The sequence below is a fragment of the Anas platyrhynchos genome, chromosome 3 (genome assembly GCF_047663525.1).
Source record: "Anas platyrhynchos isolate ZD024472 breed Pekin duck chromosome 3, IASCAAS_PekinDuck_T2T, whole genome shotgun sequence".
Classification (NCBI taxonomy): domain Eukaryota; kingdom Metazoa; phylum Chordata; class Aves; order Anseriformes; family Anatidae; genus Anas; species Anas platyrhynchos.
The window spans coordinates 9,482,587-9,510,160 of record NC_092589.1 but is presented as its reverse complement, the minus strand read 5'-3'; the positions used below and the strand labels follow the sequence as shown (position 1 = coordinate 9,510,160).

Genomic DNA, 27,574 nt, shown 5'->3' with positions numbered 1-27,574 from the left:
CCTGCAATGGTTAAATCCTCCCAGTGCCCTGGGCAGCTGAAGTCACGGCTCAGGAGCTCTGGCAGCCTGATGTTTTATTACTGTTTCTGCAGATCTTTAATGGGAAACACTTTAGTGTGAACTTCTTCCATTATGTTTACGCAGTCATATGCAACAAGGCTTTTTGGAAGAGCAGTTTTGTGCATCTTCATAATAAGTATATATTTGTGTGTGAGATGAAGAATGAGCACACGTGTTCAGGCAAGCGCCCAAGCACATACCTATATGCGTGTGTATCCCTTCTCATTACTTCTGATCTCATCGTGATGTGGTTTTGGATGAAAGAGGCTTGCATGCCTCTGGACTAAATATTTTTAAAGAGTGCTTTAAACGTATTTATAAATGTTAATATTTTTTAACACTGTATGTTTTAAAACTATACTTGTTTACTTGTTTATTTGTACTAAGTCTACATGCTGGTATGTTTTAATGACATTTTTCCAAGGATAAGTGCTTTTCAAGAAAAAAAGGAGTTACAGTAAATATCTTAAGATGGTAAAAATATTTCTAGACATGATTGTAATGATTTCAGTTGGCAATCTCAAATGAAATACACAAAGGTTCCTGTATTCAATGTGAGAACTATAAAATGGCAAAAAGCAGTTAGTTCAGAAGCTAAGTTAAGTTTTTGTTTCTGTACACAGCATGTTTCTGTTGGTTTGTGATGCTTCATAGCAGTGTTTTAGAAACTACAGGCTCCTGGTGTTTCTAATATTAAAGTATTAAATATTTTGTTTGTGCCAGAAATGCTATATTTCTGGCAGAAATATTTCTGGCATTAAAAATAAATAAAATCTGTGACATTTCAGTTTTTGGAGGCTTTGGAAAATGTCCCAGGATTTTTGGGTTTGGTCAACTTAACAGTGATTAGACATGAAATGTACTTTGGACAGGACACAGGATGTCCATGCATTTTCTTTTAAACACTTTTTTTAGTACTGGGTGTTAATTTCATTTATATTGGAGCAGCTAAATTTATAAGCTTAGGATCCAATTTGTTTGGTCTCGGTTGAAGCTCTTAGCTCAGGGATGAGGTGTTGGGATGGCAGTAACAGAAGCTTTGTGCATGAAGACTGCATGGGGTTCTTGCTGCACAGGGCTGCCGGTTCCCAAACCATGCCTCTGTGTGCATACATCTGGATCCTGGGCACAGGGCTTGCCTACACCCAGGAGTAACCTGCACACTGAGAAGGAACACGAGAGCTGGGCAATAGCCCTTTGAGTCTGGGGAAGGAGAGAGGGCGATGACTTGCTCCTGATGAGAGTACGCTTCTTGTTTCGTATTCTTACTGCTTATGTTACTAGGCTTGGAGGCTCAGAAAATGATTTTTCAGCAGGAAAAAAAAAAAAAGGCTGGAGTTGCTGAACTGTGGCAAAGAGAACTTCTTGAAATTCATCTGATTCTGCCCAGCACAGATTTCGTTTCCTTACAGAGAGCTCTGGAAACTGGCTGGATTTTGAGCTGTCTTTAAATGCCACTCTTTGGCTGCCTGCCTCTGAGAAGCCAAGGGTCACTGCTCAACAACTGAGTATAAATGCGGTCGGTGCAGTAGGCCTTCGTTTCAGTCATGCAGAACCAATTTTGGTTTGATGGTATCACTGTTGCATACTTTTAATTGAAACCGTTGTGAGAAGTACTGACACAAATCTCATTATTATTCTGCTTTTCCTGTCAGCTTATGGCGCTGTCTGACGGAGTTTGAAATGGCTGTGATCACCAGCCCTAATATTCACACACAGATGTATCCTCGAGTTTGGGAACTGGGATAAGAATTCCCTTTTGATGATTAAAAAAAAACAAACACAAACAACAAAGTTACCAGTGTGTTCATTAGACTGTTGATCAAACGCTTCTACTAATGCCAGCAGTTACAAAGATTTAATAGGTTTGATACGGGGCTGTGGCACAACCCCAGCAGCCCTTACTGGTCTTACTGAATCTAAATATTCATCTGGTGGATGTTCCCTTGCGTTGATTCCCTGGTGTTTGTTCCCCTGTGTTCCCAAACAAACCAAGCCCACCCTCAAGTGTATGTTCAATGCTTCCTTTAAAACATATTAAAAATAACAAGAGTTTTCCTTGGAAGTAATTTTTTCTGCCTTGTTAAGATGAACAGTTCCTGTTAGTAAGCCATCTTTAGAAGATAATTATCTTTTATGAAGAGATTTGTTTAATCAGTAACTTATTGTTTTAAATGACTCCTGTGCAGCGATAGATGCTGAAAGAGGCACGGTTGGCAGAGTTGATTTGTAGGTCGCGAAAAGTGAGGTGACTTGCACCGTGTTCTTGACTTCCACGTGGGGCCATGTGTCTGGGAAGCTCTTCACTCTATGCTGCCTGGTACCCGATGCCTGAGAGAAGGGCAAAAGTCCTAAAGAGTGAATTTAGGCAACAAGCAGGGTCATGGAAAGGGGAAAGCTCATGTGGTCAGGTTTTGAAATTCATAAAATGCTTTCTCTTGGCCTTGTGGTTGAGATGACTATACGCAGCTTATCTTGGTGACCTCTTCCAGCCTCATCAATCCTAAAAGTATCTGAGGAAAAAACTTCAAATGCAGCTTTGCGATCCCTTTACCATGCAGGGAGATGTGACTTTCCTGTTCCATTTTTAGGATGGTGATGCCGAAGCAGAGGGGAGAGAGAAGGACGGAAGCCGTTTGCTGTTTTGAGGAAATCTCTTGTGGTCTGTGTGCTTTCAGGCAGCCCCTGAGGGGTTTGGGGGATGTATTTGCTCAGGGACTTATCCCAGTAAGGAGCCCAAGGCAGTGAAAATAATCTTCCTTGCCCCTTTTTACTTGGGAGCTGAACAGATCTGTTATTTTTTCTTTGTCTATTTATACGTATTAAAATAACTCTGTTCACTAACTGATTTGTAGCTCTTTTATGGACTCTTGCGATCTGAGCTCTTTAATGTGTGAGATAAGGTGATGGAAATTAATAGCAGTATTTAGCTCAAGTGATGGCAGCTAATGCCTTAATATCAAAACATCTCATTTCCTTTTCTCTTCCACGCATATCTGAGTGTGTTATATTGTCTTACGTGACTTTCCCGTGAAATAAACCTGGGATTTCAGAACTGGTGCAAAAGTTCAAATACTTCTACATTAACTTTTTGTGTTTCCTTCCTTTTAAAAATAACCCCGATTATTGGTCAGGGTAGATCTCATTATTCACTTTGCTTTTTAATTCTCCTATGGCAGTTGATGTTTCTGTCACCTGTTATTGTTTCAGCTTTGTAACTGCAGTTTAAGATCATAGAATCATAGAATATCCTGAGTTGGAAAGATGCTAACATTCACCTTTAGCTCCTCGCTGTCCCACCCACTTTAAATGGGTGACACTCCCCACTGGAAAAGTAAATTTTCAGGTTTCATTCCGTGTGCTGAACGTGTTGTTAAATATTTGAATGTTCTCAATACTTAATCACTTAGTTTTTTCAAAGCCACAGAAAAAAGCTGGCAGTCCCTTTGTTTACTTATAAGTAGGAGGCTCAGGTAGGGCGATTGTGTGTTGTGTCAGTAGCAGCATGAAAGGAATGTTTGGGAAGACTCTGAAATGTAAATTTGGTGAACAGCCTACCATGAGGGAACAAAGGCAGGGATTATAGGAAAGAATTTGCAAGCAGAAACAGATTAGAGGGACTTTGTTTTTCTCATTAGTTTCTGTTCCTTCAGGAGATCAGCTACAAATCACCCTAAAAACTCAAGAGTCCACTTGCAGGCTCTAGGATGTGAAACTGCTTCCCCCCCCAGTTCTTCTGTCCAAAACCAGCCGAATAGGAGAGAGAAAGGATGAAGACGTGTGCAATGTGTATGCTGATGGGTAACACTGGTCTGCGTGCTTCGTCTAGCAATCTGATCTCTAAAATGAGAGAACCGTGTTCCAACGAAACTTGGTGAGTGGGTAGGAGGATGTCTCCTGAGCTGGACTTGGCCGAAGGACCCTGCTCCTGCATTAGGGGCAGGACGGGAACAACGTGCAGCAGCTGGGGTCTCGCGTGCCCCCTACTTCTGGCCTGTGGCTCTTACCTCCTGTGAGCTCTGTGGGTGTGTAGTCTTGAATCGGACCATGCGTTATTCTCAGATATATTTTTTTCCTCTACTGAAGCCTTCAGCGAAGATCCCCAGTATCTGTAGGCAGTGTTAGGGCTGTTTTCTTGGAAGTGTTGTAAGCAGCTTAGGTAACTGTGTGAGGAAGGAATTTTGCTTCTAGCTTTCAAGGAGCTGCAGGAATCTTCTCTTGGCGTGGGAAACCCACCAGACCTGAAATCTCCTTTCCGGCTCAGTGTGGCGATCAGTCAAAGCCCCGTGTCGATCACCGAGCAACACCCAATTACAGCACGGATTTCCTAATTCCGTCAAAAGTAATTTATCCAATGGCTTGGCCAGCAGTGTAATTGCAGTCTGAGAGTCACATTAGATAATCTGAGCAGACAGGTAGAATAAATTAAAGTAATAACATGGTGGAGCAGGCTAGGTTTGCAGAGCATAGCTCGCTGTCCCCTCATTTCCCCTTCAACCGTATGAGCAGCGCTATGAATTTTTGTGGACCCTTCGAGCCTTGTGTTTTGCTTTCCACCAGCTCTGCTTTCGCCGGTCATTGCACTACGAATAGTGGCAATCACTGCAAGTTTTCTTTTGGACATGCCAGAGTGAGAAGTCAGTTTTAGAAATTGTGTGTTGATGAACTTCATGTGATTCAACAATCTCTATTCCGATGGTTGCATCTTTTAAAACTCTGAATGCAGTTTATGTTGCAGACTAAAGTTTGCCATTCTGTTCAATACATACGCTTGTAAGACCTCATGTCTTACTGTCCCATGGCATATACATGACACTCAAATTTTGTTTGCTGTTTTAAAGCAAGGTTTCAAACACTTTTTCTTTCAGTTTATAGAAAGTAATAAATTTTCTGGGTTGTGTGTTATCAAATTAGCACAGTTAAAAATAGTGTAAATGCAAGAGATTTTTCTGTAAGATGCGTAGTGATTGAATATAGTATTTCGATTGCATACTGTGTTAAATGGTCAAATACAAAAGAGATTATGAATGGTAGGATCAGCTTGTTTGGCATAACCAAAGTAATCCACAGGCCAATGAAAATCATGTGTTGAATATTTGTTAGTGATTTCTATTTTATTTTTTTCCTGCACAATATACTCTCTAGGGATTACCTTGCTGCTTCACTGTAAGGAAATTGAGATTGGGAGGTACGTTGTTCTTGTTGTTAGAGAAACAAAACAATAAAAGCCAAGGCTTGATACAGTGAGGCTGGAGATTGATAGATCAATATTTAGAATAGTTTAACTTTCCAGTGTTGGCATGTTTACTGTTGAATGGTTTCTCTGTTCTATTAACATATGTATATATATTTCCAGTTTAAAGCAAGATGGGCTTTTTTGGCTTCTTACTCTTAAAGTCTATATTTATTCAGTGTATATATAAGGTTGGCTCAAAAGATAAACATGCTATGAAGATGCTAGCTGTCAAGAAAATGAGGAGAATAAACGTGTCATTAGGTATTCAAAAAACATTAACTGTAGTTTGCCTTAAGCGTTGTAGTTGGCATTCACATTCTTTTCTATTGAAAAAAAAAAAAGACAGGGTGTGAGGATGTTTCTATGAAAGTGTTGCTTGTGCACGGAGGATCACTTAATGTAATATAAAACTACTCAATAACTGCCACTCTAAAAATCTTGCAGTGGAAGACTTTTATTTGCATTATTTTAATGTTAGGAAATAGTATTTCTTTTTGTGAGATGGTGCTCTGATTCTTTCAAAAGGATGGCCAAGTGACGGAGGGTGGAAAAATGAATGGAGGGTGTCTTCAAAGATGTGATAGCGTCTTGGCAAAAATTCCTATCTCTGCTGAAAGTCAGACTTTTTTTTTTTAAATCTCTTCCTCTCTTCCTCAATAGCAGATGTTTTCTGCAAATGCCTAACTGGAGAGGAATGAATCCAGCAGTTTCCCAGTGCCTCATGTTCGCATCATGTGAACACGTGAGCTCGCGCAGAGAGCCCTTAAAGCCAATTAGGTCTGGCAAAAATGCTGCCAGAAGGCCAAGGAGTAACTGGCACAGAATTGAGCCGAGACTCAGTGCTTCAAGGAGACCCAGCTGGGACATGGGCATGACAATAAAGCAAAACATATTTTTGTCACTGGTTGTTCGTTCAGTGGTTCAGCAAAATGCCTCAGTCCTTTGCAATCACAAACTTCAGTGCTGAAGAAAACCTTCCCCAAAATAAACGAAGGAAACACTTTTATTTTTCTTGGTTTCCCTCTCAACATTTCATGTGATGATATTCTAAATGGTTTTGTATTTACCATGCTGGTACAATCCTTCTCGCATTTTGTGATCAGTCTCTGATCTCTGAACTTTATAATTTAGTGTTTCTCAACCTTATAACCTCCTCGTCGTCTGCATGCATTCATTTCCATATTTTTGAAATGTTTTAGCGTTAAGCACTATTTTAACTGTAGAGTACTTTTTCTCATGTAACGTACAACAGAAGATACACACTTATGAGATTTCTCAAATTAAAATTAATTCTTGGCTCAGGTGGCCAATAGTATTCTCCTGTGTTTTTTTATCCTGATAAGAAAGCTATAGGTTTCCTTGCTCATGATGGAATTGCCATGTAATTATAATACTAGTAATCTACAGTGCCATTTTGAAGCTACCATAAATGCACAAGAGTTTAACTTTTTTATTATTATTCTCTGTATGCTGTCTAACAAATCAGTTGGTGGTTATCAAATTGATTTCAGCTCATTCAGTTGAGAATTGATGGGTGGGTTCTTGGTAAGTATCTTGGGGTAACTCGGCTACTGGTCCAGGTAACTTGTTCAAACTTCTCTGGTTTGCCTCATCAGTGTAACACTTCTTTGATGTAAGGCTTCTTAACTACTCAAAAAGAAAGTAATTCAAGGCTGGGTATTAAGTTACTAAATGGGTTTGAATGATTTACTCTTATTTTCCTGCTGTTGAACTGCTCAAAAGCTGGTAGGAAAATGCTTCTCTCCAGAAAGTTGGTGGTGTCATTACAGAGGTGCAGGGGTGTGGTTGATCTTTTTAGAGTTGTATGAAACACATGCTAAAACGAAATCTGGAATTGCGTTCCAACTTGAATACCAAACAGCATCACGTCGAAATGCTGATGCATGTCTGGTTGCCTCTAGTAGCATTTAAATGAAAGGACACGGCTGTGTGCTACTCTTGACCTGCCTGCCTATTTAGAGCTGAGCATCTGCCTACGTGGCTGAGCTCGGTGGAGGTGACTGCTTTCCCAAAGCTGTCCGTGCCCAGGGCCGTTGTGAGTCCCGGTGGCCCGGGCTCGGCCGTGCAGTGAGGCAGCTTTCTCTTGATGTGCCAGCTGGGGAATTATGCTGTGGAGGTATTAACTCAGTGAAGAGATTTGACCTCCTGCTCTTTAGCAGGAATATCAAGTCACTGGATAATGGTGTTGTGTGCTTCCACTAACAAGGAGGTTGATTTAAAGTCTTATCAGTTGATGTTCCCACGTGGACCTACGCCAAGGAACCTTCGTTGAGAAAAAGTACTGAGCTAAAATGGAAATAATGTGCGCTGGGGGGGAATAGCAGCAGTACAAAAATATTCATAATGGCTTGTGTTTAAATAACACACTGCATCGTCTTTCCACGGATGCACATTGTGGGTAATAAAGTAAACACATTTAGGTTAACTGCTGTAGACAGAGGCTGCGTGCCAGTGAAGCAAACCCTTCTGCCCTTTGCGTGAGGGATTTCGTGGCGGTGCCTCGAAGATGAGATCTCGCTGCCTTGCTTCACCCAGTGCGGCTCAGCCCTCGGGAGGAGCAATTCATCGTGGTGGCTAAAAGGGAAGAAAAGCTCTGCCACGTGTGTGGCTGCAGGACAGGTGGCAGAGCGTTTTGATGCCATTGTAGTGTGAAATGGGGCAGTTTGCTGAGCAGGGCCCTCAGATGAGCTGCCTGGTATTGCTGCTGCTCTATTTACCAGACTTGCCAGTGTATAGGAGCATCCCCTGTTCAAGCACAGGGCTTTCAAATATGAACTATGGGGTGCCTTTTGGTGCATCAGGGGCCAAGCTGTTTGCTCGGCCATTATTACTCAGTACGCTGGCATGGGACCTGGGCTAAACCTGGCCTACGTGCATCGGCTTTGAGAGTCGCATCAGCCTGCTGAGGCTGCTGTGGCTGTTCTGATGGCCAGGCATTTTGCAGCATATGCTGCCTACTTTGAGTGCATTATTTTCTTTGAGTGCATAATAGTTTTGCTTCAAGCCAATGAATAGATTTAACAATTGTTAATCTGTGTTAGAGTTTAGTTTCAATTCTTCTACTGCTTCTGCTTATTCTCCCAGTCGCCCTGTTTTCAAAGTGTATTTCTAACCCTTTATTATAGGGACCACGTGGGAAGGTGCTGGCTTGTTGGTGGCACTCAATCTCATGTACGTGTCTTTGCAGAGAGGCATGGGTAGATGTCCAGATACGTGTTCAAATCCCAGAAAGCACTCTTAATTGTTCACTGTCCTTCATTTATCTTTGTGAAGATATGGATGCAAAATCCCGTTCCTCTGCTAGTCTTCTTACGCAGCATATATTTGATTTCATAACTGCTCCATAACTTTTACAAGAACTAACAGAAGAGATCATCAGACCCTGCAAATCATAGTGCTGTTTCTTTCCAGTTGGCAATGCAGCACAGCCATCCAGCGTGAGGATCGTCAGTCTTCTAATAGGCTAATGAAAGAGAAAAAGGAGCAGCAAGAAAAGGCACTGAAAATGTACTGAATGCAACAGAAATACACCTTAGCTCAGTCCTGTGAGGGGTAAAATACTGTGCCTTTCAGCTAATAATCTGGAATCCCATTACCACTCAGCCGTAAACTGAATTATTGGTGACGTACGGGCTGGATTATTCTATCTGCTTCTCGTACCATATATCCCAAAGTTGACACTTAATTATGTTGTCCCACAGCAGATCAAGTTTTACAACAGCAACAAAAGATTAAAACGGTTTTATATTGGGGACGTTCAAAGGATAAACAGCACTGTGTTATAGCAGGGAACTGCAGTCAGCTGTGTTGCCATCTGGGAGAGAAGCATTTCAAGTGCTATTAATATTTAAACCTTTTTGTTTTTTAGTTGGTAGCATTCCTAAAAAACTGATTATAACTCCATAGTAAATCTTTATGTCAAAGAAAGCTGTGAATAGTATTACAGCAGCAATTAACATGGGCTGAGCTATAATCTCATTTACTCTTAAGGAATCTTCTTCAAACACCAGTACAGCAAGAGAGATCAGATTAGGTAACATTTCTGGTGATAAATCTGCTGTTTCATAAACACTATTTGATGCACAGGAGAACAGTGCAGACTATCTCTTTGCTATCTCAGCAGAGCTTATCCATTTTTTTAGCTAATCTTTTTGATTCAATTTGGTAATCACTTAAATATACTAATTGGCTGATTTTATTATTATTATATTCAATGCTAATGTGCTAATTGTTTTTATTTCCATGAAAGTTTTAAAAAAAAATACTTCTCTATTTCAATTTGTTTGTCTTCTGCTCCATTTATTTCTATTAAAACATGATTTGTTTTAATTCTGTATTTCAGAAAATCATTATCATATGTTAGGATGTTAATGAAGAAGGGTAAGGGCAGAGTGAAAAAGGAGAAGCAACCTTACACGAGAGTATTGAATGCAAGGTAGAAATTTTGGGTTTAAATAGATTTGTGCGGTTGAAAGATGTCTGGCTGCATTTCATTCATTTGGTTTACTTGCAGTAAAATGCAGAAATAAAAAGCCAATCAGTGCCAACTCTCTGGGGTTTTACTGTCCCGGTTTCTGGTCAACAAGGCCCAATTGCCTCTTTACTTTCTTGAAAGCCTCATCCCTCTGAAGAAGGCTCCTGTAGCTGTGCCTAATTGCGGGGTGCCTTTCTGCGCAGCCCTGAGCCGTGGCAGGGAATTAGCTCCCCAGAGCAAGGATGCTTTCCTCTGAGGGAGAGCAGGGGAGAGGAGCAGCTTCTCATCAACATGATGCCAGTCCAAGGTACAGAAATGTCTAGGTCCCATCTGGGAGTGGCTCACTCCGTTACAGGCAGAAAACTCTCCTGATAACAGTTTCATCAGTGTGTTTATCTTTTTCGCAATGTTAATTATTGTGGTGGCTGTGCTTAGTTACTCCATAGGCCAGCACTGACACCTACAGTGCCAAAACCAAGTAATTGCTAAGAATATGTTGCAGTTATAGTTTTTTCTTGATTCCCACTGAAGCTGCAGAAACAGTGCACATAAATAAGTTTATGGTTACACTTCAAATTGAGCTCATGCTGCACACGGGCCTGTACATTTAGAGATTTTGCATTTACTGGGTCAAAACTTGGAGTAAGACCCACGTGTTTTGAGTCTCCTCAGTAGTGACAATGCCCTCTCTGAGCTAATTCTGGAAACTTTACCCAGACGTTCAGCTTGCTCTATTTGCAGAAGGTACTCGTGGGTCTGTTGTCTCTGGTGCAGACGGGCTTCTCGTGGTTCAGAGCTGTTAGTGACCCTCAGTATGGTTAGCAAAGTGCTCTTAGCTCTTTGAAATGTGAAGGAAAAAAAAAAACATATTCCCAGCTGGTTTTGTTCTAACACAACCTAGAGTCCTTGTACGCTTCATTAATAATTTAAAATACCAAGGTTCAGATTACTTTTTAGTCATGGGAATAAGGAAGGAATTGGAATTCCCTGAAAACACAGATAGCGTGAAGGAATCTAATACAGCTTTTGGGCGGATCAGCTGTGTAAGGGCTAGATTCGAGTAGCATTTAATGAAGAAATTTAGGAGGTTTTTGGAGAAAAGTTTTCAGGATAACCAAGTGCATTGTTCTGTGTCCTATGTATATCAATCACATTTCTATCTTCTGTTTTTCTTTGTCATCCTTTTTAAAAGAAATAAGTATTTCTAAACTCTCAAATGAAAGGCCTTTGGTTGTGTGTGTGTGTGAGGGGGAAGTTGTTGTTAACGCTCTCAGGTCTCCTTGTAAATCTCTCTGTGGCTTCCAGCAAGATTTTGGAAAGCATAGTGTTAGTTCACAGATTATTGGGAAGTTCGGGTGCTTCTAAGTTGTGAATTTCACAGAACCTCCTGTGTGTCCACCCCTTCCTGTATCACGCTATAACTAATCCTCGCTTCCATAGGAGCGGTCTCCCAGATTTATTTCTACTGAGGGCTCTCCACTTCATGTGTGTTATCTATTCCTAATACGAAATTTCAACAATATGCACAGCTTGTATCCACAGTAGTCATCTATCACTTGAAAGAAGGCTTTAATTAACGCAACCCTAATTTTAATAAGGTACCGAGCCATGATCTTGTAAATCCTGCTGCACAGAGAATCACTTAGTTCAGGTTCACTTGGAGCAATCCTCAGCAGTGTGGTGCTTTTTATGACATTGTTAATCTAGAAGGCCTTTTTGGAGTAACTGTGTGTGTGTGTGTGTGTTTTTTTTTTTTTTTTTTTTTTTTCCTTGTAAGCATATTTTGAATGACTTCTGTTACGCCTTTCAAGTAATGATACTGTTGCTTGCCTCCTGAACAAAAGTTCTGGTATGGCTGAACTCTTCACCCTGTGACCACCCTGGGACTCCAAGGAGGTTCACCGCTCTCACGGCCTTTCCAAAAGCATCTTTGCCGCAACACCTAGGCCAGTCAAATTCCATTATTTTCACAGAAACCACTCACGCTCATCATTTCCAGCAAAGTAAATGGGTTATGCCACATCCCTGGCTGAGACGTGCTGGTATAAACATGCTGCGCTTGACACGAGAGCAGAAGGTGGGAAGCGAAGCAGGGAGGGGTTGGTGCCAGCTTCGTGGCCTCGCGTCGGAGCCAGCTGGTCACCAGTCCTCACCTGATCGCAAGTGACAGCAGCACGTTGAGCTGCTTGAACCTGCCATGAGCTCTCCCTGCTCCCAAGGGGCTGTCCCAGTGGCTCTGGAGATGTCAGGGCTGGAATGGAAAGACATTTCCACGAGTGCCCTGTCCTCGGAGCTGCTGCGTGGAGCAAAAGTGATGGTTCCCCAGCACTGTGCCGAGGTCCCCGTGGTGGCAGGGATGGCCCCCGGGCAGCACTGCCTGCTGCCTTCCTGATGTCACCCACAGCCCTTGCTGCATGCAGCACATAGGTGGATTTAAGAGCAATTCCCTTACTTTTTTTTTTTTTCTGAAATATCACCGAAAATGAGCTGCTTGGGCTGTAGTGAGTGTTAGTTCAATGGGGCTATCAGACAGGGCTCCCCGCTTCCAAACCAAGAACCAGAAACACCGGTGTATTTCCCTGACAATGGAAGTCAAGTATATTATTCTGACAGATTTTTAGCACTAAATATCTGATTGCTTAGCCACAGCAAAACAGAAAGCTCAGAGGATTGAAAAGCACAAGGCATGCTTTTTCAGATAATAATGACACAAAAATACAAATAATTTGGTTGTGTGTAATACAGATACTCTCAGTATTAACTGTTTCTGAACTATTTTGGACCTTCAATCATTTTTTTAAATGAATGCTACATTTTTCCAAAATTGATGTGTTACTTTGTATCACACTGGCTGAGGATTCATTTCCTCATGCAGACCATGTTATCTTCTATGCACTGTTGGGGTTCACGCAGTACGGATTTCTGTATTCAAAAAATAAAAAAGCTTTTTTTAAGTTGAGCATCGTTGTTCAATTTCCTAATCAACCTGTATGATCAAGGAGCTGCGTTTCTAAAACTCGTTGGCTGGTGTTTTTGTTTGTGTTATTAGTAAATAACTGAGTCAGCAAATGGTAAGTAATTTCTTTTGAAACTAAACAATCTTCCTATTGAGGGCTTTTAGAAGAAAACTTAAATGAATATTCAAGTTGCTATTCAGACTGTGTTTATTTTAACTGATGATACATTTTCATTGTCTTATTGTCCTACTTGTGACAAGAATGTAGAATTAGACCTTGTGGTATTTGTGGCTCATAACATGAATAAATGTAATGCGATCTCATTTGTTCATCAGCTGGTAATTGAAAACATCAGCTGAATGGGTAGCATTTCAGTCTCAAGCTCCGACAAATTTCCCTCAGTTTAGCCGAAGTGAATATGAACTTACTTTGGTCATGTTGCTTCAAGGGAAACGATGGGAACTTGTTGGATGAATTGGTGTAAACTTTTTGGACCTGCGCTTCTGTTGAACGCTTTTAACTACTCAACTAGTTTTCACGATCTGTTGTCCTGTAAAGTAATAAATGGCCCAAATTTTCTACACACTAATTAAAATTCCATTTCTCATGAATTCCTTAATCGAGAGCAAGTCATTATGTGCTTTGTTGATTCTTAAGTGCAAAGATAATTGCAATGGGCAGCATGAAAGTGGTTTGATTATTGCCTGTCGGCTCTTGTGAATTCTAATAGGTCTAATTGCATAGCATCAATTCATCATCTCAGCATCACTTCTTTTTATTATTAGCTCTCTGAATTGTAATGTGCTCATAAAGAAGTGTAGTAGTATATCAGGGATGACATGGTACCTGTCCTATTGTAATTTTCCTTCCTTACCTAATGTTACTATGAAATTAAAAGTTTATTATACAGTTCTCCTTTGCAGCAACTGGTTGAAAAAAATCCCTGAAGAAAAGGATATTGTTTTCCTCTGAACATGCATGTATTCCTCTACTAAATGACAGTCCTGTGTTATTTTTTTTTACTGTGCTTGATCATTCCCATAAATCCTAACCCTAATATTTGTTGAATAATATTATATCAAAAGTTTTGTGAAAGGGCGTGTTGTTACTGAAAACTATTTAGAAGGTAAAGACAGTAATGAGGTGAACTTCCCAACAAAACCTTTGCTGGCTGAGAAGCAGGAAAAAAGGAAACATCCAGGTACACTAGAATGGCGTTCTGAGGGAAGTCAGGAGGGGGAGTTGGTTTTGCTGGGTGTCCTTTTTTTCTTCCTTTTTCCTGTTCCCTCTCACCCTGTCCCCACCAGGCAAGGGTATAGTTCAGAAAGTTACCATGAAGATATCTATAATACCTGTAGATGAAATTATAATTTTGTAGCTGAAGATACAGTGCTATGCATTCAGTTATTTTTAAGGACATACAGCAAAATAACTGAAACATCCTAGCTTGATTGGAAGATCAAGTTTCTGCTAAGCCCTGAAGTATTACTAATACTTAAATTATAAAACGCTAACAGTCTGCAGAAATACTACTAAACTATATCTGGGAAAACTTCCATCTTGAGTGTTTTTAAAAATGGGAAAATACCATTTTGCTTACATAATGGTTTGCCCTTTTCTAAATTTTCATGAACACAGTGAAGTTGGCACCCTTGATTCCTTGTGCTTTGTATCTCTCCCATCTGCTGCTGTAGTATCAGTGGCATCTGCAGACTTCTCAAAGTGTTAGTAGCCACTGACACACAGTGATCTTCTACACACTGGCCTGGTGAAGTTTAAGCACATCACCCTGGAAATGACACCGCTGAAGCCACTGGGTTCAGCTTTTCCTGCTGTGGTGCCTTGGGACATGGGAACTACACTGAAAACATTTATGTGCAGAAAGACAAGATGCTTACCTTGAGTAATATCAAACGTTTGGCTTGTCTTGAGAAAAAAAATTGCAATGACTTAATGAAAACACATGAAATCACCTATCTATGTAGGGTTTTTTTGTTTGTTTGTTTTGTTATGGCTGTTTTGTCAATCATACTTTTTCTTGTTTGACTGTATATTGTTCAGCTGGCAAGGTCAGCCAAATTGTTTGCTGCTTCATGTGCTGTGACTTCTGGCTTTTTGTAAACACACAGAGCTGACATTCTTGAAGGAAGTGATTTCACTGCTGAAATAGCAGTAGGTCTTTCCAACAGCCTGTGCAAGGGGAGATGATGTGAGGTACAACTTTATATGTAGTTCTCTAAAAACTCCACCTACTCCTCAAGCTGACATTAAAGTGGGTAATATGAGCCTGCAGACTCTTCCTGTCTTCGTAGAGAAATGATGCTTTGAGCTTGTGGGCACTGCAGGCTGAAAAAGACTGTTTTGATTCAGTAACAGGTGCAATAAAATTCAGCAAATATTTTTCTCACTGTGTTTTCCCAAGTATTTTGCAGTTTCCCTCAGCAAGTTACAGCCTTGCATTTGGAAATGGCGTGTTCCAACACTTCAGTTGTCTTTGCAAGTTTTGCCATTGCGATTTTTTTTTTCTAAAGTCATTACCATATTTCCAAACCCCTGCTATCGTTTCTAGCCCTGCTCTGTCTAGTTCTCAGCTCCTACACACCTATAAACTATTTAAGGGGCTTGAGCCTGACATCCCATTCCTGTGGTTATCAGGAAATGCTAGTGACAGGCTAACGGATGCTGCGATATTACTTAGAGCAGAAGTTAACCTTATTTACATCAGTTTTCCTTCTACAGCAAGGCTAAGCTCAAGACTGCCCTTCAGCAGCTCTTTTAGGTCATTACCTGACTTTCCAAAAGGTCGTTTAAGTACATTTTCTCAATTGAGCTGAACAAGGTATGACACTAGTGTTTTTTTAAGAGCTTTTTGTAGCAATGGTGCTTGACATGAAGGAGAACAGAAGCAGTGCAATAAGCCTCTGTGAGTTACTAACAGTTTGCTTTGCAATACGCTTGTTTTTTCTTGACCAAAAAACAAAACAAAACACCACCACCACCCCAAAAAGACAAAAAAAAAAAAAAGTGAAAAAAAAACAAATCACACTTGCCTTGCTTCTGATTTTATGCATTTCCTTCTCTTGCAAATTCAGCTATTTGCAACTTCCACTGATGCAAAACACGCAAGATGTTTGTCAAAGCTTGTTTTTCACTTGAATCCACCCAAGCATTATATATTGTACAAAATACCATACCGCAATTTCTGTTAAATATCCTTGCTGGATAGATTTCATTTCTCCACTTTGCTGTTGTATCTGCCAGCGCTCAGAGCAGGCTTGCTGGAGCCTTCCAGCTCCTTCCCACCTCCTTGGTTCTTGCCTGTTTGGGGGCTGTAGCAGGCACCTTGGGGACCACATGCCATGGGAGCCTCACTGATGTGGTTGCAGTCTATGATGGTCACTGTGTGCTTTAACATGAATTCAAGCATCTGCCAAATTTAGGCATTGTGGCACAAAAGTAATCCAGGCAGCAAAAGGAGTACATCTTTTTCTCATATGTGCAAAGGATCGGCCCTGTGTCTCGACTGAAGCCTTTCTATTACTTCTGTTAAAGCAGCATCCATTTTTATCGCTAATACACTTACTTGTTCTAGGTTGCTCAATTAGTTTGCCATATTCAGAGAAGCAAGAGCTGTTTACTAATATTGCATGCAGACAGCAAAATTGAGGCACTGAATTTCTTCTCTAAGTGTTGCATCTACAATGTAATATATAACCTGTGTAGCATGTGTTTTCCATCATATTTCATCATACCTTTTCTGCTGTTTCCTACTTGGGTGCTCATACCTCCAGCATCTGTTGGGTGGGTTTGCTTTTAAGCTGGGTTGCAGAGTAGTGAATTCCAAAAGCTGATGTTTGTTTTGTGGCCAGCTGATGAAACTGTTTTTTGAAGTAGAAAGTGACTCTGAGGAAGAAACTGGGAGGAAATGGTCAGAAGAATTTATCACTGATGCACTCTCTGCATTTTCATGTGTTGCTATCTGAAATATGTTGATATCGGGAGGGAGCTTTAGTATGGTTTCAGCCACCTAAATTAAAGTAGAATTGATGATAGAAAGTGAGATTCCTCTTCTAGGCATGAAGACTCACGTTACGGTTCAAGGAGCTGTCCAGTTATTTCTCTTGTCACGCTTCTTTGAAGCAATTGAAGTGGCACTGCCAACTTGAAATCTACTCGGCTCTTACAAACGAGTGAAACTTGCTTTTGGGTACCACTTGCGTGCCTGTTCCCATTCATAGTGTTTGTGTGAGACTGGGGGAGGGAAGAGCAAAATTGATAAATATTTCATATTCTTCTCTCTTTATCGCATTCTTGTGGGCCTGAAGGTGCAAAGGTAGAAAACATTTCTGAGGGAGCTGCTTAGACTGGAAGGTGTCATGTCATTTTCCTTTGCTCAAGTCCTTGCTCATCTTTAGGCACCTGGTAGCCTCACTGCTTTCAGTGGGACCGCTCTCACGCTCGCAAGCAGATTGCAAGTTGAGAGCTATAAGCACTGCATTTATTGCTTATGAGGGACATAGCATATCTCCCGTACAACGTGCAGTCTTGTAGCAGAGCTTCCATGTTTTCCTCAACTGCCTTGTTAAACTCAGAACATGCATTTTTAAAAATACTTGGTGTGTTCAGAGTTCTTTCCACCTTTCTCCTCCTACATCCACTCTGCTTGTGGAGACGATAGATCCTTGTGCAGCCTGTTCATACCATTTCATATCTGTATTCGGTGAGCGACATGTTTGTGGCAAGGGAAAAACTAAACTTTTCTAGCCAGGTTTCCAAAGTCTGAAGAATCAAATTGTGAAGGTAATCAGGCTGATATAACTACCACTAGTTTCTTTAGAAGATGCATGGAGAGTCTGTAATCTAATCACTTCTCTTTCTTGATGAAAATGAGCAAAATCCTTAGAAAAGCATGTATTTTCTGCTGTGCAGGTTACATGCATTAGAGAAGTGTTGCATGAAAAAGGTGTGCTCCAATATTGAAGGTGGAAGGAGTTTATTCTCAAGAAAAGATCGTGCAAGAGAACTAAATGAAAAAATGAACACGGTAACTTTTTGTGGTGTGTCGCTGTCAAGGAATAGATGAACCATAATAAAGCTATGAATATAATAAATTTTTCCTTGAAACTTTAAACAGTTCTTTATTGCTTCTTTAAGAATCCCATAAAATTTTCTATTAGAGAAACAGCTCTAATTTTTAGAAATCTTTTTATGTGAAGTGATCTGATTAAAAGATAAAATAATTAAAAAAATAGCTGTCTATGAAGCTCTTCTGGCTTCCCTGAAGGAAATACGTACCTTTCAAGCGTGAGACTGAGGAGATGTGGTATCTTCAGTCAGTACCCAGCGACTTGGCCCTCGTTTAGGCTTCAGAAATTCGCCTGAAGTGATGCCTCCTGCCTGAAAGGGAGCCTGCTTCTCTTTGAGACCCGGTTTGAGATTTCCCATGCCTGAGGCAAGTGTTACATGTCACTTTCTTGGCTTGTTAGTCATTTCTCTGTAGTTCTCTGGGGATGCCTTCCTTTATTTCAGTGCCCCTGCAGCAACCTCAACCTCATAATAAAATGTAGCTTAATAAGAAATGTTAGTGATGTGCAATTTCTGTTTTGCTATTTGGAAAACCCTTTATCCAGGAAATCCAGGGCTTTTCCTATACTTTAATGTTAAATATTAGAGCACTCCAGCTCTGTTTGCCACTTGGAGGACAGTGGAAGAATTGAAGACTTTCAGTTCTGAATGTAAATCTTTTCTTGGATAAAGTTTTGTTGGTCTGGTATTACGTTCTGCAGTGAGGCTGATCCAGTCATGGTTTTTGTCATGTTCCCATCCAAAGGGACGTATCTATGCTTTGCTTGTGCGGTACCCCAGCAGAGGTGACTATATGGGTTCTCATGGAATGGGGTTATTGGGCTGTACGCTAAAAGCAGCCCAAGTGTGGCAAGGGGTCCGAGTTGCCAGAAGCTGAGAGCTTTAGCTCATCTCAGATTTCTGTGCCCCTGTGTTTTGTCCAATTCCAAAACTGTGGAACCAAGATTAATTTTAAAATGCACACTGTAAATATTTTTGCATCTTCTTCATGTTTTTATTTGTATGTTTTCTAAGGGTCATGTTTTTTGAAGCTTCTGCTTTGAATTGAGTGTGAAGTGAGGTTAAACATACTGTGGATTTATGTGGCCGCTGACAGCGTTACGTCCTTTGCCATGCTACCTACTTTGCTTTGAAATTTGTGTGGAAGAGCAGGCTGAAACTTCCTCTTATATAGTGTCTTTAAGAATGAATTTTCTCAATTTAAGAGCAAACAAGTTGTGTGCTGAAAAGCTGCACGATTAAATTATTTGACAGATCAAAAGCAAACACCTCCCCTATCCTCCCCCCCCCCCAACATCTCTTGCTGCTCAATGAAGAGAGAAATAGAGAATCTTTTGTGACTTGTGCTTTCCTACATCCAAAAAGAATAATCCGAAAGACAGATGAGGGTTTCTGTGTCTCTTGCCTTGGCCACTTGCCAGGAACAACGGTCAGAGAAAGGTGGGGAGCATTACCTGGGCTAAGGAGGTCCCTCTGTGTGTGTTTCCTGAGCCGCACGATGAAGACTGGGCTTGGCAGAGCTCCTCTGTTGCTACAGCAAAATGGAGTTTGCTGCGGTGCGATGAGGACAAAATATCTGCTTGGGGCAATGTACTTTCATTTTCTGTCCTGTTTTCCTAGTTATTGTAAGGTCGTTGTTTGGATAGATGGCTTGCAGAGGTGAACAGGGATAGCAATTAAGCGTTTCTGCTGCTACCGTTAGAAGTCCAGATTAAAGAAGAAAAAAGAAGCAAGTCATGGATGTTGTAATTTCATGTAAAGTCACGTCGTGTGCCTTTCAAGTTTGCTCGTATCGCATCGCATTACGAATATCCCAAGTGGAGCCATCGCGTTTCAGTTTTACATGTAGGCAATTATTTCCATAGAAGTGGTGGGGCTGTCTGTCTAGTCGCTGCTTTGACATCTGTCGTCGCAGTGCTAAATTGCTTTGTGAAACCTATTACTTTGGGATATAGCGGAGTGTCTCTTAATTGCACCTCTTCTCTTGCCTGAACAGAGCCTGCCGTTGTCTCGGGGGCTGATGGGGAGGCTGCGATGGCAGCTGGGAGCGCACCGATGGCAGGGGGGAGCTCACTGGGATCGCACGGGCACACCGTGGCCTTCTCTTTAATGACAGCTATGAATGCCAAAAATGCTTGGGTTTCAACCTGCGGGACCTAATTCTCCGTCCGGCTGTCGAGGCAGTGGTATAACTGCTGTGAACAAGCCCTCTGTGTGTTCAGTGTCCCATGGAGGCTGAGCCATTGCGCTCTGCTAAACGCCAGCTGCTGAACACGGGCTGCTGCGGCTCCCGAAGGACCTCACGCTTGGCCTCTCCCTTGGGGATTATTGTTTTCTGTCTCTCTCTGCTGTCTCATACCTAAAATACACACCTAGCCTGCAAAGACAGATACCAGTTAATCGTTTAACAGTAAGCATTCTTTACCTTTTCTTGGGCAGACAATGTCATTTAGGTGAAAAATGGCTTAGATGTTTTACACAAATGGCTTTTAGATATCATAGCTTCTGCACCTAATGAAACATTGGTTGGTTCATCCAAAACACCTATTTAAGCACAGGAGGAAGCTGTGAGGGGGACAGAGTTCAGGCTGAGCTGTGCTTATTGATTCAAGCCTAAAAACTGAGGCAGTCGCTTTAAATAAATGCTGATGAATGCAATTTTTCTCTCTGTGTAAGTGATGTGCTTTTACAAAATTTTTGATGATTGCAATAGCTAGAAATGTGAGAAGATATAAAGCAAATACTTCATAACTGGAGAGCTGTGTCATACGTCAAGTGATAGCATTGTGTGATCTACAAAAGATGTTTTCTTGCTTGTAAACTATTCAGCTCAGCTAATCAGGTTTTGGAGGCATATATTAGTAAATAAATTAGGCAGAGGCCCTGGGGGATTCATTTAGGTTGAACTTAAATTAGCAGTTGCTTATTACATGTCAAAACCACACATTTTATGTGCAAGCGCATGTAACGGGCAAGAGAAAACGAACAAGCCAAGCAAACTTGTATGCCAAGGCAAAAGGCTACGCGTGCTCTTCAAGAGAAGGGGTAGTGGCCACGTGAGAACGCCTGGAGGTAATTCCACCTCCTCTCTGTTGAACCCCATCTGCATCTTCAGGACCTATATGGTGGGTGCTTATTGTGTAAATCAACCGGTAAGATTTACAAATGGTGCCCTAAATTTTCTGGCATTTTGTTCGATTTATTTTTATTCAACAACACACAGTGCTCTTCTTAAAAATCCCCTGTCTCAGGCTACAATGGGCAGGGGACAGCCTCGTTACGCGTTTGCAAGACAGGACAATTATGGCTCTGAGTGCATGAATGGGATGAAGGAGGGAAACCTGTGAGTGATGCTAGCCTTGGTCTGCTGGCTTGTTAACACTGTGAATGAGCTGCCCATGCTTCTGTGAGGGAAGACATGAGAGAAACCTTGTACTTTTTCTTTTTTTAAAAAAAAAAAAAATACAAAAAAAAAAAACTAATATTTTTGCTATTCGTGTTACTTCTGTGGAGAACAATGGCAGTGTATGTGACATCAGTGTCCTCCGTGGGGTCTGTGAGTCACAGCTGCATCCAACTCGGTGCTTTTGCAGCTGGAAGCTTGTTTTTCCTCTTGGCCCACACTGCTCTGCCCACTTTCTGAAGCACTGTGGACACACAGTTGTGAGGAAAACAGCGAGTTAAGATTTATGGACTGATTTATTTAATGAAGGAGGCCAGAGAAAACAAGCCTCACTGGTCATTTTACATTTAGGCCTTGTACGATAAGGCAGACATGGTCTCATTTTTCACTGGCCAATGTAGGAATTTGAGGGAAGAGTCCCTGTGCTTGTGAAATGTTGATTAAATGCGTAAACTACATTTATTCTCACTAATGGCTAAGCAAGGACAGCGATATTTGAAATGACAAAGTGCCTGTTATACCTCAAGGTTAGTTAATGGTTTGCATAAGATGCCTGCTTTCATTACAATGCTTCTGATTAAAACAAGAAGAAAAACTGAATGAAAACAAGCCGAGTTGATGCAGAGCCTGTGCGCATTCAAATCAATGTGTCGATGCTGTGTGTCCTCCATTTGGCTGCCGGAATTTCTAAACCAAAAGTCTGAAACTCAAACAACGGGGGGAAAAAAGAGCAGCAGATCCATTCAGATCTCCTTGGATCAGCCCCGTGTTGCAACACAAACCTTAGAGATACCAGTGTAAAACTAAATTGTCAGCCCTAACGCAGCTCTGAAACATGTCTGTAGAGCACAGATCTCTGCCAATGCTTTTTCAGCCACCCTTACCTTTCTTTAGAAGTGTTTCTGGAGGAAAATTAACTCCTTCCGTATTATAAACATCGCTTTAATACTGAGTAGTTTCATTAGCGTTAAAAGCACTTTGATCCATCATTGTGGCCTGAATTCCAGATGAAAATACACCTACCTCTGGGGCTCTTCACCTCTGTGTACTCTTAAAAATGAGAGCAAACATATCTGTTGTGTATGGACAGTGAAAGTGATTTAGGAAGGCAGGGATTGCAGCTCTAATCGAAGTTCTCAGCCTGAAGGCTGACCATGGTAAATGAGAAGCTTCAAAGCGATGCTGGCCCCTCCATTTGGCATAAAAATGTGAATGTTACAAATGGTGAGTGTGGCATTCTCTGAGATCTGGTTGTGCCTAATTTTACTCTTTTGCCAGTTTTTTGAAGAAAAAAAAAAAAAAAACAAACATCTGGAGACATGCTGGGGAGCTGTCTGTATCTCTTACTCTTGCTTCACCTCCTTAAGGAACACCCTGAGAGCAAAGGGAGTTCAGGAGCTCCAAGGAGGAGCCAGTGGTGCTTGGTAGCAGGCATCTCTAACAGTCTTTCCCAACCAGAACAAATCTTTTGGGTGTTTCTCTGGATTTCCTTGAGTTTAAGAATCTTTGGGCGATAGGACCACTTCTCTGTTACGCTGTTAGACCTCTGTGAGCACATTGGCCTAAACTCCTAATTGTGCTCATCCCTGTCATTGGTGGTGCTCTTGTTTGTTTGTTTTCCCCTGGTTTGCATTCTTGGGCAAAATGCATCTCTGTGCAAGCTCCCCATCCAAGTCCTCTGCTATCACTGGAGTCTAATCCCAGAAGTCATGCTTGTTTCGGAAGGGCTGTGGGCTTCTCTAGTGTGGATGCCTGTTTTGGCCATGGGTAGGCTGATGTGGGAGCCCAACATATGGGGCTTTTGTCCTGCCAGCAGTGCCACGGGTTTACATTAGAGGCTGGCTGCTGCTGCAGGTGGCTGGAGTAGCAGGGCAGAGGGTTTACAGTTTTCTCAGGGATACCAGTTAGTTTTTTTAGGGATAGATGTCTGTAAACCTCCTCATCATCTTCAGCTCTGCAGCATCTGAATCTCACCAGCTTTGTGCAGCTGGGTGAGCGGGGACATGAGAGCAGAAACAAAACTTTCTTGCGACAGAAACGCTGGAAGATGGATGCTGTCTTTGTAGCTATATTAAAAATAAACAGCTCTGCTTTAGCCTGTGAAGTCTGATCCTTATATATTAACTTCTTGGGCTGGGGGTGGTGTGGAGTCAGTTCTATTTTCTGGTTTGTTTGCTTTATGCCTGTATAATCTCAAAGGATTTTGTCTGGCTTCAAGCCTTAACATATTGGGGAATAGCTTCAGCAGAATAATAGATAGTTCAGGCAATGTATGGATACACAGATTGTATTGACAAGGTACAACAATAAAATCTTTACTCTCCTGTTAATCTGCTGACCAAGAAACAGACTGGCATGTTAATGCTGCTCTGCTTGTAAAATCTTACTGTCACATATTTCTGTATAAGAATGCATTTAAGAAAAGCAATTTTTGAATAATAAATTCTTAAACAATTATATTTTTGTTGGATTATAAACCAACTTATAGCCAGCTTAAGAGTCCTGTCCAAAGAGGCACCTATTCTCAGCTTGTAGAAATTAACACACAAAAGTCAATAATTATATTAAAGGTTACCTATTTATATGAAGTATCTGGTGCAGTGATAGAGAGTTGGTAATGAGGTACCTTGAAAATGCTAAATCAGGAAATTCTGGGAAAAAAAATACAAGAAATATTTCCTACTGTTGAGATGAGAATTTTTAAAGTTAATGTTTAGCAACAGAGGATGAAAGAAATGGAGCATAACACTAAATGAGTGAAGAAAGTTCTACCAACGAGGGCTGAGGAGGTGTTTTACAGAAAGATTCCAGCAAGAATTTGGTGCTTGGGCTGTTCCCCAAACCCCCCATCTTGTTGGTTAGTAACGAATTTTTAATTTAAGCTATTAGGCTTCAGCTTTTGAAATGAGTATAAATCCTTTATACTTTGAAATGCAGAAAGAGGGAATTGTTCTGTGACTTTTTGTTTGTTCATCTTTTATGCTGGGCTGTTAAGTTAGTTTTATAGTCATTCCTTTATTTGCTTGTTGGCAAGTAGGTGTTATGAATTTAAAATGGATCTCAATACCTCTGATCTTAGTGTCTATAAACGTAAAATGGCCTTGATTGAGGTCAGATGTACTGGTATATTCCTTCCCTGTGCTCAATAACCGCAGCTTGCCTCTTTCAAGAACAAATAACAAAGAAAAATGTGTCAAGAGATGCTTTTTCTTTCTCTGAAGTTGCTAGCAGCCAAGTGCTAATGCTCCCAAATGAAAACCTTCCCTGGAAAGTTTCAACCTGAAGCAAACTGCTGTACTTACAGTTTACAGACACCTGAAATTATGGCCTTTCCTAATGGAAGTGCTCATATAACCTTATCTCTCTAAGCAGAAGCAAATTTCAAACTAGCTGTGCTATTTCTTTCTCTTCCTAGGTCTTAATAGTACTCAGTTTATTGTAGTAGCTAAAATGTGTTTGTGAAATAACTTTTCTGAACTCCTGGGTAAAACCACTCTACTTGTTTCCGTCACCTGCTTGCATTCCCATTGTCAGCAGACCAAGGCTGAACACCTCCTCCTTGTTTCAGTTGCCTGAAATGCTGTGGGGAGGGTTTGCTGCTGTTATTGTACAGCAGCTGCGGCGCTCAACAGAAATTGTCCAATCTATCCGTCTTGTTCCCACAACTGGAGAAAATTGCTGTGATCGAAATGAAAAGAAGAGTAGTTAACCTTTTTTATTCACTTCTTGGCGTGGTGGGTTTTCACAGTACTTAGGAAGTTTAGATTCAGGTTTCCATCACATCCAGTTCCTCTGCGTGTCTGGACACTGGGATGCTCTTAGATACTTTTATTTACTGAATATCAGCGCACAGAGTTCTGAGAGAAAAGCTCAGTATTAACCAGAAAACTACTGTGAAGGAACTTTCCATACCAGAGGTATTGCAAGATGGTGGCCACCAAGATATTTCTCTTTTCCGGACTGAATTCACGACAGAAAAGCAGAGGGTTCTTTAAAACACGTAGAAAGCTACTGGGAGGTATGTGAAGGAATTTGGAAGGATCAGAGGGTCTGGATAGTTATGTGCGTTATACGGATATCCAATATTTCTGGCTAATGTCAAAAAAGTTTTGGAAATGTTCAAAATGTGGTTTCAGCACATAAACTGCCTTTTAAGTTGTAGAGACCAGGACTTGGCAGATGATGTCTGACTGGAATAATAACAAATATGAAGATAACTGACATTTCAATGTTTGGCCAGTTTCACAAATGGTTTGGTATAGATTGGTGGGGAATAATCAAAGGCCACTTGGACAAACAATAATGGTGTGATTTCTGTAGGATCTGCCAGTAAACTAAATTATTTTGGGGTGTAACAACAGCAGATGTTGCTTGGAAGCCCATCACATATGGAACAAACACAACGTAGCCAAAGGGGACTGGTGGTGCCTGAATTGTACGGCATTGACTGAATCCTTTTTTGAGGCAATATTACAAAAAAAAAAAAAAGGAAAAAAAAGGGTGCAACTGTTTATTGCTTCAGGATGTTGTAGGGGATGATAAAGGGAAAGTGGCAGGAAGGATGCACCTGCCACCATAACTCACTGTGGCATGTTTGCACATGGTGTAAGAATGATGTTGGAAAAGTAAATGTGCTTACTAGTCTGCGTGTGTGTGTGTGGGGGAAATAGTTTTTCATGATACCTTTTGGTTTGTATGTTTCTGGTTTTTTTTTGCTCTAGGCTTTTTACTTCATTTCTCTTGCAGCACTTTAAAGACACTGATTGATTGCAACATTTGATTTCGATGCGTCCAGAGGCATCATACCTGAGATATTCCCTGACTGTACTTTCTCTTTTTGTTCATTAAAATTCTTCAAACAGAATAAGATGCTCTTGTTTTATTGCACAGTGTTTCCATCTGGTCTGATGTGAGAGGAAAGCAGATTCTTTGAATAACTAGTGCATTCATAGGTCCCAACTTTTACTTCTCTTCAAGTGCAGAGGAAAGGCTTTAAATATTAGACAAAAACTCCCTGTATATCGCTGCTAATGTGCCAAGGTTTTGAGGTGAGCTTTCCTGATGAGTAGAACTTGAAGGGATGAGGGTAACTGTTTCAAACTTGTGACCTTTCCTGTGTGTGGTTTGTAGTACACATGCAACAAACATTTAGTATGTTTTTCTTAGTTTTTCCTTTAGCCCAAATGTAGTCTTGCTTCAAAATTTAGGATTTACAGTTTCTCACTTTCATTTAATTTGTGCAAGTGTAGCTTAAAAGACATTTTCTTAGAGTATTGCTCCTACATTTGCGTCTCCATACATATCAGAATGGATTGACTTGCAATGTAGTGGTTCTGTGGAGTCACAAGGGAAATACTAAACCATCTCAAGAACCATAATTAATAGTTACGCCTTCTTTTCCCATTTCTTGCAGATGTGATCCATACTGTTGGGCCAATCGCAAGAGGCCACCTTACTGACACTCATAAAGAAAACTTGGCGAATTGCTATAAATCCTCTCTGAAACTGGCAAAAGAAAACAACATCAGATCACTTGTAAGTACTTTATGCAAGCATGTCATTTTGCGGAGGGTTTTATTTACTTGTTATAGAGTAATTATTGAAATAATAATAGGCTTCCAGAAGAAATTCCTGCTTGCATGTGATACGAAAAAGCAAGAAGTTATATATTTGGCCAAAATAATTGCTAAACAAAGAAGAAGGTTATTCTATAAAAGAGTAAGAAAAACTGCCTCTCGTAGTGTACAGCAAGTATAGGTGTACAAACCTCTCTCCCATTAAGGTAAGTAGCTGTTCCCGTTGTTCGTTTCATACTCTAATTTACTAAAGATGACCTAAGAAGTTGCCGGTCAAGTGCATAACTGTATGCAGCACTGCCTCAACAGCTGAGAAGTGATTAATTGTTGCTTATTCTGTCCGTTAATGTACCTTCCTAAAAATAAGCATATTGGCCAAGTGGCAGGGTTTTATAGCCTCACCTTGCTGAAATAAATCATCATAGGTTTAAAATAGCTTCTTATATGATTTCGCTTTTAATTGTGAAAGTTCTTTGACTGCTTGAAGTGCGCATTACACTTCTGTACCTCAAAATGCCAGATTTTCAAGGGCCAAACACGCAAGTGAGTAGTTTAATGTATAGGGGGCCAAATGTGCATGCGTGGCTCTGCTCAGGTGTGTGTGTGAAGCAGAGGTGACCTTAGCAGGGACTGATGGGGAGGTGGTGGAAGGGGACAAAGTGGTGTAGCCTTCATGTGGGTCCCCGTGCCACAGAGTGTGCATCCCCCAGCCTGTCCCACGCCCCATGCAGGGGATGTCCATGCAGAGGCATGGCAAATGTA

General features: G+C 41.0%; 1 protein-coding gene across 8 annotated transcripts in view; it reads left to right on the top strand.

Annotated features, from left to right (window-relative positions):
* MACROD2 (mono-ADP ribosylhydrolase 2) overlaps positions 1-27,574 on the top strand; it is an 862,160-nt gene that overhangs the window by 468,589 nt on the left and 365,997 nt on the right. For all 8 annotated transcript variants that reach the window (XM_027453320.3, XM_072035275.1, XM_027453322.3 and 5 more), the window contains one exon: positions 26,650-26,771. In XM_027453320.3, the coding sequence (XP_027309121.2) occupies positions 26,650-26,771 (122 nt within the window). The remainder of the gene's footprint in view (positions 1-26,649; positions 26,772-27,574) is intronic.